At 39.0% G+C, this 15,000-nt stretch overlaps 5 protein-coding genes across 7 annotated transcripts; 1 reads left to right on the top strand and 4 right to left on the bottom strand.

The window, feature by feature from the left end:
• Positions 1-13: 13 nt before the first annotated feature.
• Positions 14-2,187, top strand: LOC106324632 (ferredoxin--NADP reductase, leaf isozyme 1, chloroplastic-like). The gene is made up of 9 exons (XM_013762579.1): positions 14-263; positions 354-573; positions 681-814; positions 910-988; positions 1,071-1,162; positions 1,243-1,320; positions 1,385-1,447; positions 1,521-1,755; positions 1,843-2,187. The coding sequence occupies exons 1-9, from the start codon at positions 144-146 to the stop codon at positions 1,908-1,910; spliced, it is 1,089 nt and encodes a 362-aa protein (XP_013618033.1). The 5' UTR covers positions 14-143; the 3' UTR covers positions 1,911-2,187.
• Positions 2,152-4,202, bottom strand: LOC106324631 (probable 28S rRNA (cytosine-C(5))-methyltransferase). The gene is made up of 9 exons (XM_013762578.1): positions 4,007-4,202; positions 3,769-3,913; positions 3,571-3,661; positions 3,299-3,484; positions 3,003-3,223; positions 2,781-2,915; positions 2,649-2,716; positions 2,512-2,573; positions 2,152-2,388 (listed from the first exon to the last, which is right to left on the bottom strand). Exons 1-9 carry the CDS (start codon positions 4,111-4,113, stop codon positions 2,240-2,242), a joined length of 1,164 nt encoding a protein of 387 aa, XP_013618032.1. The 5' UTR covers positions 4,114-4,202; the 3' UTR covers positions 2,152-2,239.
• Positions 4,203-4,405: 203 nt separating this feature from the next.
• Positions 4,406-5,883, bottom strand: LOC106324629 (thiosulfate sulfurtransferase 18). 2 transcript variants are annotated; one of them, XM_013762575.1, is made up of 6 exons: positions 5,733-5,883; positions 5,342-5,659; positions 5,185-5,264; positions 5,022-5,092; positions 4,771-4,824; positions 4,406-4,652 (listed from the first exon to the last, which is right to left on the bottom strand). In XM_013762575.1, the coding sequence occupies exons 2-6, from the start codon at positions 5,437-5,439 to the stop codon at positions 4,557-4,559; spliced, it is 399 nt and encodes a 132-aa protein (XP_013618029.1). In that variant the 5' UTR covers positions 5,440-5,659; positions 5,733-5,883; the 3' UTR covers positions 4,406-4,556. The 2 variants fall into 2 exon arrangements, with proteins under 2 accessions (XP_013618029.1, XP_013618028.1); XM_013762574.1 differs by having other exon boundaries at positions 5,342-5,883.
• Positions 5,884-8,597: 2,714 nt separating this feature from the next.
• LOC106324628 lies at positions 8,598-9,889 on the bottom strand. The gene is made up of 5 exons (XM_013762573.1): positions 9,642-9,889; positions 9,394-9,533; positions 9,249-9,306; positions 9,094-9,171; positions 8,598-9,009 (listed from the first exon to the last, which is right to left on the bottom strand). Exons 1-5 carry the CDS (start codon positions 9,793-9,795, stop codon positions 8,816-8,818), a joined length of 624 nt encoding a protein of 207 aa, XP_013618027.1. The 5' UTR covers positions 9,796-9,889; the 3' UTR covers positions 8,598-8,815.
• Positions 9,890-11,873: 1,984 nt separating this feature from the next.
• Positions 11,874-14,256, bottom strand: LOC106324627 (uncharacterized transporter YBR287W-like). 2 transcript variants are annotated; one of them, XM_013762572.1, is made up of 8 exons: positions 13,867-14,256; positions 13,699-13,778; positions 13,490-13,614; positions 13,286-13,353; positions 12,933-13,193; positions 12,755-12,855; positions 12,431-12,669; positions 11,874-12,326 (listed from the first exon to the last, which is right to left on the bottom strand). In XM_013762572.1, exons 1-8 carry the CDS (start codon positions 13,999-14,001, stop codon positions 12,202-12,204), a joined length of 1,134 nt encoding a protein of 377 aa, XP_013618026.1. In that variant the 5' UTR covers positions 14,002-14,256; the 3' UTR covers positions 11,874-12,201. The 2 variants fall into 2 exon arrangements, with proteins under 2 accessions (XP_013618026.1, XP_013618025.1); XM_013762571.1 differs by having other exon boundaries at positions 13,286-13,407; positions 13,867-14,255.
• Positions 14,257-15,000: the final 744 nt, after the last annotated feature.

The raw sequence follows: 15,000 nt of genomic DNA, 5'->3' as shown, positions 1-15,000 counted from the left end.
GTGTAATAACTTATCCTTGGCCTCGCATTTTCCTTCACACACATCCTATCACAACCTCATCGTATCATAGCTTCCTCTGATATTTTTCTTTGATCTTTTCTGTTTTGCCAGAGTTCTATCCCTTCTTCCATTATTGTTCAAACATGGCTGCTGCTGCTGCTGCTATAGGTGCTGCAGTCTCATTTCCATCATCAAAGTCGTCGTGGTCTCTCCCCACAAAAACATCCTTTGTTTCCCCTCAAAGGATTTTCCTCAACAACAAGGTATCATTTCTTTGCTTTTTAATCACAGCTTGCCATAGAATAGAATGACCAAAAGAGTCTTTAACATTTTTGTTATCTGTATATCTACAGAGCACACGAGAGGCGTGTAGTTATGGGGGAATAGTGAAGGCTCAGGTGACAACAGAAGTGCCAGTGAAAGTAGTCAAGGAGTCAAAGAAACAGGAAGAAGGAATAGTTGTCAACAAATTCAAACCAAAGGACCCTTACACTGGTCGATGCCTCTTGAACACCAGGATCACTGGCGATGATGCTCCCGGTGAAACCTGGCACATCGTCTTCACCACCCAAGGTACGCTTCTCCCCCACCACAAATTCAATAATAGTCGGTCATTAGAATGTTTTTGATTTTTAACTCGAGTTGTTTGGTAAAAAAAAAACACAACATGAATGGAATAGGTGAGGTTCCATACAGAGAAGGGCAATCGATAGGAGTGATTCCAGAAGGAATTGACAAGAACGGGAAGCCCCACAAGCTGAGGTTATACTCTATAGCCAGCAGTGCCATTGGTGACTTTGGAGACTCCAAAACCGTGAGAGCTTTTCCCCCCACCCCTCTGACTAGTAAACAATGAAGACTTGATCTTCTCTCTTATTATCCTATCCTTCAATGGTCTTTCTTATGCAGGTTTCTCTCTGTGTCAAGAGATTGGTTTACACAAACGAAAGCGGGGAGCTTGTTAAGGGAGTCTGCTCCAACTTCTTGTGTAAGACCAAGACCAAGAAGAAGAAGAACCTTTAATGGGTTTTGATGAACTCTTCTTAGTGTTTGTTTGTTTGTTTTTACAGGCGACTTGAAGCCGGGTGATGAGGCAAAGATCACTGGACCAGTTGGAAAGGAAATGCTTATGCCTAAAGACCCAAATGCCACCATCATCATGGTATTTTGTCATATATAATATAAATGGATAATCAACATTCCTTGTGATTATTACTTGTTTGTTTTCGGTTTGCTTTATAGCTTGGAACAGGAACTGGAATAGCTCCATTTAGATCATTTTTGTGGAAAATGTTCTTTGAGGAGCACGAGGACTACAAGGTGAGTCCAAGAACAAACTCTCTGACACACCAATCACCATTTGACATTGTGGCTTTATATGTAGTTCAATGGTTTGGCGTGGCTCTTCTTGGGTGTACCCACAAGCAGCTCACTGCTCTACAAGGAGGTAATCCTAGTCACTACTTAATTTCATTAAAATAGAACTGGTTGACCTGTGTGGATAAATAAATTTATTTCAGGAGTTTGAGAAGATGAAGGAGAAGAATCCGGAAAACTTCAGGCTGGACTTTGCGGTGAGCAGGGAGCAGACAAACGACAAGGGAGAGAAGATGTACATACAGACAAGAATGGCAGAGTATGCACAAGAGCTGTGGGAGTTGCTGAAGAAAGACAACACATTTGTTTACATGTGTGGTCTCAAGGGTATGGAGAAGGGTATCGATGAGATCATGGTCTCACTTGCTGCTAAAGATGGTAAGTAAAGGCACTTTCATTTTTTTTTTGGAAACCAAACAAGTCTCTGCTGCACATGGTTTTAGTTAACTGGGGGGATTTGAACAGGGATCGATTGGCTAGAGTACAAGAAGCAATTGAAGAGGAGTGAGCAGTGGAATGTGGAAGTTTACTAAGCAAGCTTGTGAAGGGGGGTTATTATTATGCAGATAAAGGAGGCTGATGCCATCGGTCAATTCTTCGTTTCCGCATCTTTATCCTTCCTGGCGAGAATATTATAGTGGAATACAATCATGTTCAGTATCACGCTACAACCAACAAATATTATCAACCTCTCTAGTTGAAAAGAGGCGGGACTGGCAAGTTCTACAGGACATAAATCAGCTGCAGTTCATGAATTAGGATTTGGCAAATTAATAAAACTTAATAAGCAAATCCACTTTCTATTCCTCAGACAGTCAAGAACCTAACGACCCTTTTACAAGTGAGATTATAATAGATAACATCATAACACATTCTTCTCTGGTGCCATTTTCTTGATTCTGGCAACAAAGAGGCCGCTGGTTGCTGAGGTGGAAGGGTCGAAACGCACTGTTTTTGGAGTGCGTCCACTTCTACACGGCCAATCCTTGGCCATTTCAATCTCCTGCAGCTCTGTATCATCACTCAGTTTTCTGTTACTTTTGTCTCACTAGTCCTCCATTAAGTAACATATCCAAACAAACTCTGACCTCAAAAAGTTGGATTCATTTGTTCAAAACTAATACATTTACGTACCTGCAGAGGAGCTTTCAGCAAGGAACTCATCCACCACATCTTCGTTTTGGGCATGCGTCAAACTGTTAGTTGGCACAACTTAGATTTTTTTTTCTAAAAAAAAGAGAAACACACACACAGAGCATACTGTAGTCTACCTGCAGGTGCTGTAAACAAGAATGCCACCTTGTTTCAACAATCTGAATCCATTTCTCAGTAGATTTAACTGCAAACAAAGACCCTCTCAGTGATTGCCACAGAGGTGATATAATAAAACAAGCGGTCTTTACCTGAAGAGCAGTCAAGTTTGTATCGGTTCTCTCAGCATCAAGTACACGGCGTTCCAACGTTGTCCAACCCCATTGTTCAAATTTCTGGATATGCTTGATTGAACCGTCATGTGTGCACTCTGCGTCTACAAGAACCTTGCAAAAATCACACACTTGAGGTCTTTAGTTTTACGTTGCTTGCTTTTTTTTTTTAATGTATCTGCATATGTATCACAAGTTTACCTTGTCATACCCACAATTTGCGTAATCATTTTGGTCAAGGGGTCTAAAAAGATCCTTCTTTTGTAGCCCTATTACTCCAGAGTTGTGTCCGTAGAAAACAATTTCCGGGTGAGCATCATGCGGCAAAACAAAGTTATTCCTGGTCTTGGCTACTTGTTTCCTTTCTTTGTAAGGTCTACGAGAAGTCCACTGCTTGAATGTTTCTTCATCACATGACCCACCTGGATGATGAATTCTTTAGCATAGGTTTGCGAACATAAAAAAAAAATGTAGAAAGTGTTGGTCACTCGCGGTACAAGGTAGGTTTGTGGTGGGTGGAAGTGAGAAAGTAGTTCCATCAGCAAGAAACAGACGACTCCTTTCACCGAGACCATATTTCTGAAGCATTGTTCTGCAGGCAGAGAGGCGATGCCTTGCAACATCGACACCTGTTGCAGTGCCCTTGTCACCCAGTAGGTCTAGCATCATACACAGTTTAGCACCTGAGAGAGAGAGAGAGAGAGAGTATTTGTTATGTTTCACACAAAAACCAGTGGAATCAAGAAAAGGGAATGTAAAGAATGATGACCAGGAGCAGCACAAAGATCCAAGACATGGTCTCCTGGGGAGATACCAAGAGCTGAAACAGCAGCACCCGAAGCTGCGTCTATTCCGTACATCTGAAATAATCCATCCCACAACCACAAAGAAGAAGAAGAAGATAAGGAATAAAGGCTTGGCTTTGACATAAGAAAAGATGAACTTTGGTTTGGTTGCTCTCTCTCACCTTGCCTTGCTGATACGCCTTGGACCTCGCTATATGAACATGTGGAGGAATTGAGTAAAATCCAGGTAACCAATTCAGCTGCTCCATCTTGCAGTTAATTTCAGATTCAATCTCTTGGACAACATCCTCGAACCCAGGTTTCAACCTTCCAACGGACACAACCTCTTTGGTTTCAATTCCAAAAATATAAATCGGGATTCATGACAAAGGAAAGGAGCAACGAGGTCTCTTTAGTTACCTTACATAGCGTGGAAGTGAATCTCCTTCATTATAGATTGAAGGATCAATGCCATTCGCCTCTAAAAACCTAACGAAACTCTCCGGCAACTCCAGCTGCTTCGACATGAGAAACCGCCGCAGAGTCTGTCGAGAGAGCGCTTGGTCTGGTCGGGACCGAGATAACAGAAAAGAAAAGGACAAGGGCTTTGGTTGGGCCTTATTATATATATATATCTACTCAAAGGCCCAATTATGGCTCGAGTCGGTTTGTTTTAATTTGAGTTCATCTCAAGGGTTGATTTAACGAAAACACTGTATTTCCCTGTGCTAAACACAATTTTTTTTTTTTTTTGAATAAGAGAATAGCCCCGTTCATTGTAAAAAAAAAAAAAAATTCTTTTTTATTTGCCCCAAAACAGAAAAAAAAAACACAGTTTCTTCTTTTCTTTTTCTTTATGATAACACAACAACACACTGCAAATTCTAAATACAGAGAAAGAGAGATAGCTATTATTACATCACAGTTTGCATTATATTAAAAGGAAATTTAAAGAGGGTGCATGCATCTCTTAGTTTGCAGATTGCTGCTGCTCCTTAATGATGGGAAAGTTGTGGTCCACCCAAGCCAGATAGCCACCTCCTACGTTTCTCACTTTCTTGAAACCCTATTTTATTTTATTTTACATTAAAAGATGGTATGTATGATTGATTCATCATTGCTATAATCGGAGTGGGTGAGTGTTATAATAATTTGCATATAAATCAAATTAGGGGATTACTTACAGCAGAAATAAGTTCAGTTGTTGCATTTAAGGATCTGGCTCCACTCTGACAACCCTGTGCGTATCAAGATCGATTTCAAACTAATGAGAGAGCACATGACGAACATCAAATGTTTGACTTTCCATGTGATTTAAGTACTCTCCCAACTTACCAAGTTTTTTTGAGCTTTCATGGCCCAAAAAAACAACTAAAGAAAAAAAAAACAAGTGATCTTGTATTCTTGTGGTGAGGAAGATAATTAGAGATATTACCACAAGGATATCATCTGTTGGGTTGAGAAGAGAAGACACTTGATCCAAGAAGTCTTGATTCTTCACTCTTCCTATTGTATCACAAGGGGTCTTATTTATATATATATCAAGTGTATTGGTTTCTTAATTGACAATGACTAAAAAGTTTATTGGTTTTGATTACCTTGAGGCGAGTTGAGCATGTAGGGAACGTTGAGGATCTTAGGTACAAAACAATGTCCTCTCCGAAACTCTTCCTCAGTCCTGCATGTGCAAGTAGTAACCAACAGCTTGAACTGCGGGTACATGCGTATATAGATATATAGTGATGATGAGCGTACCTAACATCAAGATATTGATGGTCGGACTGGAGGAGAATCTTGGCTTGGCTCACATCAACAGTAACAACTTCTTCCCGCTTTGAGCTGTCAGGAAACATATCCTCTACCTTCTTGTCAGGAGAAAAAAAAGGATGAAGCTTTAGGAAGAGCAGAGAGTAATAAATAACCGGCAATGCAAAGACAATCAAGAAAGAGAAATTGCACTCTATATCACAAAAAAAAATTATAATTCAATATCTAACAAATTGACCTAAGTTCCACACATAGACGGTGTATTTTATATAATAATGCGATTATGCCCTTCGTAACCGGTGCAACCTGCAACAAGAATTATATTAATTAATAAATGGTTAATGTAAAACAATAAATTGTGGCCTTATACTTTTCGCACATCACTTTCTCATAAGTTTCTATTTACTAAAATTGGGGAAGGTGGATAGTTTCATTGAAGGAGACTGAGATGTCATCGATAGCTTCATTGGCGACGTTGTGTTAAGAAGAAGACCGTTTACGAAAGCTTGATCGGTGACGGAAATAGATGCTCCTCAGATTCTAAGAACGATGGTCGTGTGAAAACGATGGAATGGGACCTCAATTAATGTTTGACTTTTGACCCGTGAATATATGGATGTGTCATGCTTTACGAATTTATATGGTGATGAAGAATAACAATGGTGGACCAGTAAATGTGTATTATTATGTTTGGAAAAAAAAAGATGAGGTGAAGAAGATGAAGTTGCAGACTATACTATATTCTACAGAATTATAGTATAGTATGTATTCTTTATTGCGGTTATTTATGCAAGGTTACTATACTATTAGATATAGTGTTCTATTCTTTACGTTTCTCTATATTATTTTCTTTATGTATGATTGTTTGTAATAAAATTTAGTTTCATCCTAATGTTTCACAAATGTTAGGATCATGTCTAGTTTAAAGATGTTATTTTCATCAACAAATGCTCGTATTTTTTTTATACTATTTTACATATGATGCTCAACTAATGTAAATAAAACATACATTTATATACTATTTTATATAAGATCCATACTATGTATTATTTATTGAACAAGTAAATGTGATTTTTAATATAATTTATAGATTGTATTTGGGTTTATAGGATCCTACCTATGGTTTAGATTTACTAAGTAGGGGTTTGAGTATATGAGGATTCGGTGGTTCATTATTTACGTATGTTGTGTTACATCTATATTATATTTGCATTATCTATAGGATTATGTTCTATTTGAAGTTAGTTACTATACTGTATATTTGTTTTCCATTCTATTTGACAGTGTGTTATCTTTTTCTGCATATGGTAAATAAATTGCTGATGTTGCCTTCGGTCATGTGATGCTAAACCACGACGTCATCTCTACCAGTAACCGGCAACATGTATGTTGAAAGGACAAAACCGGACCTTTCTTTGCCTAAATGTTAGTGAATTAATTATGTCAAAATCACTGATATATTCTTCATTTTCATTAGTACTTTGTATATTGAACAAATTCTCCCATAAAGAAAAGCTTAGTATAAATTTTAACATTTGCACAAAAAAAAAAGAATATAAAGAGCCTCATAGACCATGGACAGGTTTGGTAAAGTGGATCCAAAGCCTAACGTAACGTGTTCAGTTCCCACTAATTTAAAATGTTGAAAGAAAATGAGTGAGAATATCAATCAATCAACATGTAACGCCCAAAACTAATACTTTTGATTGATGACCAAACTTAACCAAAAAAGAAGAAGAAGAAAACAAACAAATTGATTACCCTATACACAAGTTAAATGGTGATGGAATTGCGCAACGAACGACCCCATGAAGGAGTCATTGTATTGGATGAGACGATAGGTAGGGATGAGGACGATGATGGCGTATTCTTCTTCCTCTCTTTATCTGTCATTACGTAAAAGACAAAAAAAAGAAAAAAGTAAAAGTCAAAAGCCACGTTCAATGGATTCCATTCCACCATGCATGGGATTCGGATTCAATATTTTAAAATTATACAAACTTTCGGACAAGAGAGATTCCATTTAGAACCAACCAGCTAACATAAAAAAATATTGTCCTGGATCTAGCTAGCAAGTATAACTTTTGCCATGATGCATGAGCTTCTCCAACTCATGGGAGAGAGAATGCAGTTAATCTAATCTAAAAGATTTAATTTATCTCAAAACATTGTTACTATCGATTTGTTTTGCCACACACACACGTCTTATTTAACTCAAAAACATTAACTGATATAGAGCAGACAAAATATCATGAAACAACAACAGCACACATAATTATAATGATATCATTTTCATTTATATGAAAAACAAAGCTCGAATGACTACGAGCTTATTATGTAGATAAATAATATACACATACTACGTAAGCATATATAAAACCAGTAGAAGAAAGAGGGTGGTGGCCTTGGCAAGAACTCTTTTCCCTCCTCTTCTATTGACATTCACGCACGACGCAAAGGAAGGAGATATGGAACGCCTCCGCTTCTGCCATGGACCCTCTCTGCTAATACTTGTCCCAATCGCCTTGCCTCCTCCTAGTTAATGCTTTATCCTACAAATTTCATCCACAATTTACTATTTAGCCTTTCTGACTATCACTTTACTTCTCATCTTATTTTGAATCCATTAATCAGAATACCTTAATTCCCACAATCTACTGTTTAGCCATTTTAATGGTGGCCCCATTAGCAGAGATCTGCAGTGTCATCATCCCAAAACCCCTCCGCTGTAGCAAGTGCATGTATCTCCCGTTATCCCCACGAGGGTAAGAGCTGCTGTCGCGATACCTTTGAGAATTACGGGACTGGCTAGTTCCTGAACCGTAAGAGCCGCTCCCTTGGCTGTGATTCTGATCTCTCTTGTGTTCAAAGGTGCAGCGTTACTGGTACTGGAAGCACTCGGGCCAGCATTGGCGTTGAGACTGGAACTGGTAGGAGTTCCAGAAGCATGCATTATACTTATGTAGCTAGCATGTTGAAAAGAGAAAAAGGCTGTAGGTAACCAAACAAGCATTGACGACAAGGCTAGCTAGGTAACATGCAAATCAAAATAAAGATGAAACCAGAATGACATACGGCAGTTGCTGGTCAATCCCTCCTAAAATATATTATCGGATCATACAAAACCAAACTTCCAGTTTACATTCGTGCCAGCCAGCAAATATGTCATTATAAGGAGACCTTTTGTCCTAATAACTAGAGTGAGTAACTAATTTATGACGGACTATGGCTTGCGAAGAACAACCACAACGGACACACAGAACCATCATAATAAAAACATACAGAAGATGTGCATTACACATTACGACACACTCTCTCTAGTCTCTTCCAGGGACAATACATGAAAAGAAAAGAAGGATTGAGAAATAGTCAAGGAAGCGTAGGAGGAGGGACAAGACTGTCAAGACAAGACAGTAAATATTTGGCATGGTTTAAGGATTTGGATGGGTTAATAATAATAATTCATAAGGGCAAGAGGAGGACGGGGCAGGGGATGAACTCAGCAAGCAAATTGGCGTCGATGAACTTGGAGTGGATGGCTTCCATGCTCATCACTACCAGCTCAGTCCCCAGCTCATCCGCCACCTCTCCTATAACGGCAGTTGCCTTTTTCCCTTCCCCAAGCCTCTCCAACAGCTTGAACTCCTCGAAACCACCTGAGCCAACAACCATTCCAATTACTTCATCTCATTACTCTTTTTCTTTTTTTTTCCTCTTTTCTAGTTAAAATTCATAACTACCTTCTGCTAGATGCCACCGGATGTTGGATACTTGAGTCTCGTGCTCCGAAGATGACTCTCTTTTTTCTTCGTCTATGACTGAATCAAACGGCCGTGAGTGAATGCGAACGAGAAACTCTCAGTGCATAAAGAAGTTTGGTTATATATAGATTTACCTACAACAGTGATATCAGCTCCATACTTGGTTGCCAAACTAGTTGTTGTAGCAGCAGCCTGATCACACCAATTCCCAAACACCAATTTCTTTCACACAAGTGAAGTGGAAGTGGAAGTGGAAGGGGGGGGAGTGGAAAAGCAAACCTGTCGGGTGCCTTCAGAGAGATAAGGATTGCGATCAATCACAGGCAGGAGAAGATGCTTGATACTAGTTAATGCATCTCCCTCTCCCACAGTAGGAGGAGGAAGACTTGCTTCTTTCGACTGCGCCTTTATTGCTCCCCCTAACACAATATCAACAACTACCCTCAATAATAATTCACCATTATCAACAAAAAAAAATGCATCTATTCTCTACCCCCAACCAAATAGGAAACAAGAGATGGTGATACCTTTGCCTTTGCGATGGTTTGGGAATATAGAGAGCTCGCGTGGTTTAAATCGTAGAGATGAAAGAGGGCGTAGAGTTGAGGAACAAGACGAAGTAACTGCTGTTCCTTTAGTAGCGATTACAGAAACGGCGGCGAGGGAGTGAAGAGATGCCATTGGAACTCGACGCGACGGGGTGCTAGCAAGATACGAAACCAGATGACGACAGATAAAAAAAAATCTCCTTTTTCCTTCCAGAAGAAGACGCGATTTCCTGCGGCGTCTTTCTCGATAAAATCAGGCCCACTGAGCTTCTTTCGTCGAGGTCTTCTTTTTTTTTGTTTAAAGCCTGCAATCAGATCCTCTGAGGCCCAATATTGTATGTATTAACGGGCATTGTCATTAGTTAAAGCTTTCATTCACTATTTAATTTAGGATAAAATCAACAACGAGACCGACCAGCTATGTATCCACATTTGGCTTGGAACTTGTGGAGTGTTATTGATATCCTTTTTATAAGGATTTTTGGAACTTATGGAGTGTTTAATGTGTGATGGAAGTAGCAGATCCAGAAATGTCCTCAAGCGTCCCATAGCACAACAGTAACAACAACATAGGTGAGTCCAGGTGCGACAAATGAAGGTTCAGTTCTATCTCTTTTCTCAAGATTCTCGTTTTCCTACTTGGGTGGCCACTGGACACACTGCACACTGGAGACAGAACTTTCTTTTTGTCCCAAGACAAGTAGTAGACCTACACCATATATGACCTTCTTTTTTTTTTCCAAAATATATGACCCCCTTTTGGTAATTAATTAATGTTAGAAGTCAAGGAAATTGGTCAGAGCTGATGGTTTTGCTCATGGAGACAAATCCCGATCTACTTCCAACCTATCTTACTCGTTACACATTTCAAGCGACAGTCCATTCGCTATGGAAGGAACGAAACGAGAGGAGACATAGAGATATACCCATTCCAGCAGTGGCGCTTGCAAAAATGGTGGACCGACAAATTCGAAACAAATGCTTATCTCTCTGTCAGCAAGGAACTTTCAAACTTGCAGTAGGATTGTTTCTGTGGTTTGCTAGAAGATAACAAACCTTTTCTATGTTTTAGCCATGTTTAAAACACTATCCTGTTGTAAAAATGGTATTTTTTTTTTGAATAAATTTAACATATATTCAAAAAAAAGAAGTCAAGAAATTAAACTCCTTGTTCAAATGTTTTGTAAAGAGCCAAAGCCAGTGAATTGAGTTGGATAATTAAATTCACATTGAGAAATTTTTAGAGAAAAAGACAAAAATAGCGCTAAATCAAGTGTTTGTTCTCAAACTAGCACTCAAAGTCAAAAGTCACAAAAATAGCACTTAATGTTTTATCAAAAGTCACAAACTTAGGGTTTAGAGTTAAAGAGTGGGGTTTAGGATTTAGGGTTTAGGATTTAGGGTTTAGAGTTTAGGGTTTAGGGTTTAGGGTTTAGAATTTAGGGTTTAGGGTTTAGAGTTTAGGGTTTAGGGTTTAGAATTGAGAAATGAGGTTTTGGTTTTGTGATATAAACTTAGAAATGTGCTATTTTGGACATTTGCCCAAATTTTTATTATAATCAGATTAAAGATAATAAAATGGAAATAATCCTGGAAGAGGGAAGCTCTGGGCCCATTATAACAGCCAATATAGTAGTATACTATGAAGCCAATACAAAGCAAACGTTTGTTTGTGTTTTGTCTTGGCTCTTAAGGCAAGCAATTGATTGATAGCTTTGTTGGAAGGTCTCGGTTAACTACCACTGTGGGAGTCTTTGCTTATAAGATCCTGTAAATTATACTGGTTGGATTTGGATACTCTAAGCTACGTGGCCACTTAATGTGAAGTAGGCGAAAGGGTTGGTTTTGAAGTGTTGACCTTGGAAGGCCAATCAAGTTTGGCTTCTCTTTGTCTAGAACTGCCCTGGTGTTGGCAAGTACAAAGTGGAAATTGCATAATTTGAGTCTATAGCATTGCATGAGCTCCAGGGCCCTTTCTTTGGCCAGCTTACTAAATGATCGTTGAGACTGGTTTATTATAATGATTTTCTAGGTCAACGACGACAACTATTTTTTCAATCATTGATCATTTTAGTGCATCCTTCTTATACTTGGCTTATCCAATTTTTTCGATGGAATCATTATTATTAGCTGTTTGCTCTTTTAGAACAATTTGTTTAAAAATCTTAATAAATGTAAAAAAAATTACAGAACGATATAGTTAAGGCGGGGAGGAAAAGTGCGTAGAAGACGTAGAAGTTTCTGAAATTAGTGAAGAGGGGCGAACCACTAGCAGCAAAGTAACATTGGAAGATCCAACCTCGCGCACATTTCTTTCTTTATGTGCCCAACTTCAACACGCCTCTCCTCCTACTTGGGTTCTCTCTCTCTATGGGCCCTCATTTCTAGAAAAAAGAAAGAAAAGAAAACAGAGACAAGACTTCTTCCTATAATTAGGTCTTTCTCTGTTTTATTTTGCAACATGAATACACTGGTACTCAAACAAACCAAACATAGTACTTAATATACACCAATACAAGTAATACAACCATTTGCAGATTCAGGAGAGAATGGAGAGGAATATGGTTGACCACACGGTGAGGGCTAAGGATGCAACCAAATAGGTCCACAAAAAGATGACCGAGCACTCATCTTGAGCGACGTCGAACAGCTGTGCCATTGTACCTGCAATCCACAACATGAATTGATTTGATTGATTGGTTATTTCTCTGTTAATATATTATATCAGCTGATAAACAATTAAAAAAAAAAGGGTTTGAGAAAATTACTGATATTCATGGCAGGTGGCAGTGTGAACTGAAGCATGAGAACGTATCGGAAGAGAGGGTCCGGAGGAAGATAACCTAAATTCCATGCTAATTGAACCACCCCTACACCCACCACGGGAAGGATGATATACCTCACACAGATCACTCCCACAATCACTGACGTTTTCACGGCTGAGGAACGCAGACCCTGAATCAGGTTGCCCCCAAGTATGAGTGTGATGCAAGGTATTGTGCCGTCCCTGCCAGTGCCAAATCAACTTATATTTAGTTAGTCGTGATGCATGTTTCCATATCTAAAAGACGTGCTCGCAAGCAAGTTCATACCCAAGTAGTTTCACTGAATCTTGGATGACTCGTAACGGGGCATTCTCCCCGATTATAAGATTCCTCAGCCAATTGGTTGCTCCGAAGACGAAACCAAGAATCTGAATGCAACAGAAAACATATGAAACCATGCATCTTCTTAGTATCGATTTCTTAATTATTATTATTTTTTACTTACGGCACCAATAGTGGGTGGAGCAAAGAGTTCCTCAAGAATCTGATGGAGCAAGTCCTTGATGTATGTCCCCGTAGACACCTTTTCTTTCACTTGGATTTCAAGGTCTTGGTTTTGTTGCGGCTTCAGGAGAAGAGTCCGGGGATCAGAGTCGATTTCCTTGTTGGGAGACTTGACCAAGCCGGCGGCTTCAAGAGCTCTGAACTGCGTAGCAGAGCTTCTCACAAGTTGGTAACTGTATGTCCAAATATAGAAACCCCCGAGCTGCATGAGACCCCCGGCCCAAAAAAGAAAGTCACTATTATCATTACAAAACTCTGAGCAGAAATGATGATATATGTTTGGTTTTGACTTACGGCCATAGAGAAAGATGCGTAGGATAGTCCAATGGATCTGCAGACACTTCGATTCCCAAAAGGACTGCCTTCCTCATCACAAATGGCAGGGACCAGAATAAGCATAAGGTTTCCCATATTGCCTATATATATATATATATCATTCATTCACGTTAGATTTCGTAAGAATCTCCTTTGATATAGATTTTGCAAAACTAATGTTACCTGAGGCACATGTCGCGATTATGAGACCATGAAGTTGAGGTTTTGGGTTGAGCAGCTTGACAACCAACCATCCAAGAATACCTCCTACTAGAAAGGTGATTCCAACATTTATAGGCATGAACCACCTGAAAATAAACTTGATTGGTTTGAAATATAAAAAGAATTATAAGCCACAAAATAGGTTTCTCATGAAGAAGGGCGGTGCGTACCATGAAATAATGTCCTGCAATGTGACAGTCTGGGCAAGATTGGCAAACATGATGCAGGGGGTGAAGACCACGAAGACGAGCTGCAAATGATATATATAAATATGTTCAGTAGTTATTAGTGCATGCATGAATGGTCATAAAAAGGGCAGGGAGGGAGGGAGGATGTACCTTGTTTACGGATCTTCGGGTATCAGCCGAGAGAAGAGAGCAGTAATCGGTTGCCAAGAAAGCACCAAGGACGCTGATTAGGAGAACTTGGACTATAGGCATCGAAGCCACTTCCAATAACTCTAAGAAACCCATCCCTAATTTTTTTTCTTTTCTTTCTCTGGTTTCTTGCAGAAGAATAAAAACAGCCAATGTAAGATACAGATGATTATATTTCTGTCTGTCGGTGAAGAATGGTGGAGATGGAGAGAGTCGATAGGTATATATTAATTAGGCAGAGGAGTGGGGTACATGAAGAAGAAGGGTTCAACTTTTCAACAGGAGACAAGTTGGCTTCTGGAAAATGTTTGCGTTCAGCTGATGCAAAATCACATGTGGATTACATGAAAGAGGCCTTTGGGATCCTCTCAGGTCAATGTTGACAGAATCAAAGCAAGACTTGTCATTGTCTAGTTGCTCCTCGCATATATATATATATATAAAAACAAATTCCCCTTCTTGATTATCTATCCAGCTCAAAAAAGCGTCCAGTTGAAATTTTAACAGAAAACAACCTGTCACAAACTAACCTTTTCCCTAAATGGTCCATTTACTTATATATTGATATTTGTTAAAAATATCTAACAACATAAAATATATGAAACATCATTCTTCCAATTTGATGCCCCATGCCAGGTCCACAGTTAACATCATTCTCTTTTCACATAATCACATTATTATATACTTTATTACATAAATCAAATATTAAATGTCAACTGTGATTTTGGAGACTTTCGCAAGCCACTCTGCTAAGCTGATCCCGACACCGCACATACACACATGGAAAACAGTTACCTATAATTTGAGGAAAACAAGCTAAAATACAGATAGTGATATATATAGGCTAAAAAAGCTTATTGGATTAAATCGAATATGACGAAACCGTCATTTGCTTGTATATTTGTGTTTCTGATAATTTACGTATTTGGCTCAGGACAAGATTATAGTATTAAACTAAAAGATATAGTCAAATCATTGTAATTAATTAGATAAGGTAAGAATAGGTCCAGTAGAAGTAGTCCTTGGAGATAAGACGCATGACTAGGGTTGTGATCAGCGGCGGGTGTAGAGATGTATGTTATGGTTTGGGGGGGG

The sequence above is a fragment of the Brassica oleracea genome, chromosome C2 (assembly GCF_000695525.1).
Source record: "Brassica oleracea var. oleracea cultivar TO1000 chromosome C2, BOL, whole genome shotgun sequence".
Taxonomy (NCBI): domain Eukaryota; kingdom Viridiplantae; phylum Streptophyta; class Magnoliopsida; order Brassicales; family Brassicaceae; genus Brassica; species Brassica oleracea.
This window is presented reverse-complemented; position numbering and strand designations above follow the sequence as displayed.

Bases quoted from the DNA above. Each gene is read 5' to 3' on its own strand.
- LOC106324632 (XM_013762579.1), top strand. From the start codon at position 144: ATGGCTGCTGCTGCTGCTGCTATAGGTGCTGCAGTCTCATTTCCATCA. The intron at 1,321-1,384 runs GTGAGTCCAAGA...CTTTATATGTAG, and splicing joins AGGAGCACGAGGACTACAAG to TTCAATGGTTTGGCGTGGCT. The intron at 1,448-1,520 runs GTAATCCTAGTC...AATTTATTTCAG, and splicing joins GCTCACTGCTCTACAAGGAG to GAGTTTGAGAAGATGAAGGA.
- LOC106324631 (XM_013762578.1), bottom strand. From the start codon at position 4,113: ATGTCGAAGCAGCTGGAGTTGCCGGAGAGTTTCGTTAGGTTTTTAGAG. The intron at 3,914-4,006 runs GTAACTAAAGAG...GTCCGTTGGAAG, and splicing joins TCACTTCCACGCTATGTAAG to GTTGAAACCTGGGTTCGAGG. The intron at 2,389-2,511 runs GTACGTAAATGT...GTGATGATACAG, and splicing joins TGCTGAAAGCTCCTCTGCAG to AGCTGCAGGAGATTGAAATG.
- LOC106324629 (XM_013762574.1), bottom strand. From the start codon at position 5,439: ATGTTTCCTGACAGCTCAAAGCGGGAAGAAGTTGTTACTGTTGATGTG. The intron at 5,265-5,341 runs GTACGCTCATCA...TTGCACATGCAG, and splicing joins CATCAATATCTTGATGTTAG to GACTGAGGAAGAGTTTCGGA. The intron at 4,653-4,770 runs GTAAGTAATCCC...AAAATAAAATAG, and splicing joins CAACTGAACTTATTTCTGCT to GGTTTCAAGAAAGTGAGAAA.
- LOC106324628 (XM_013762573.1), bottom strand. From the start codon at position 9,795: ATGGCATCTCTTCACTCCCTCGCCGCCGTTTCTGTAATCGCTACTAAA. The intron at 9,307-9,393 runs GTTTGCTTTTCC...TGGTGTGATCAG, and splicing joins TCTCTGAAGGCACCCGACAG to GCTGCTGCTACAACAACTAG. The intron at 9,172-9,248 runs GTAAATCTATAT...CGTTTGATTCAG, and splicing joins AGCTGATATCACTGTTGTAG to TCATAGACGAAGAAAAAAGA.
- LOC106324627 (XM_013762571.1), bottom strand. From the start codon at position 14,001: ATGGGTTTCTTAGAGTTATTGGAAGTGGCTTCGATGCCTATAGTCCAA. The intron at 13,615-13,698 runs GTACGCACCGCC...GTTTATTTTCAG, and splicing joins TTGCAGGACATTATTTCATG to GTGGTTCATGCCTATAAATG. The intron at 13,194-13,285 runs GTAAGTCAAAAC...GGTCTCATGCAG, and splicing joins ACGCATCTTTCTCTATGGCC to CTCGGGGGTTTCTATATTTG.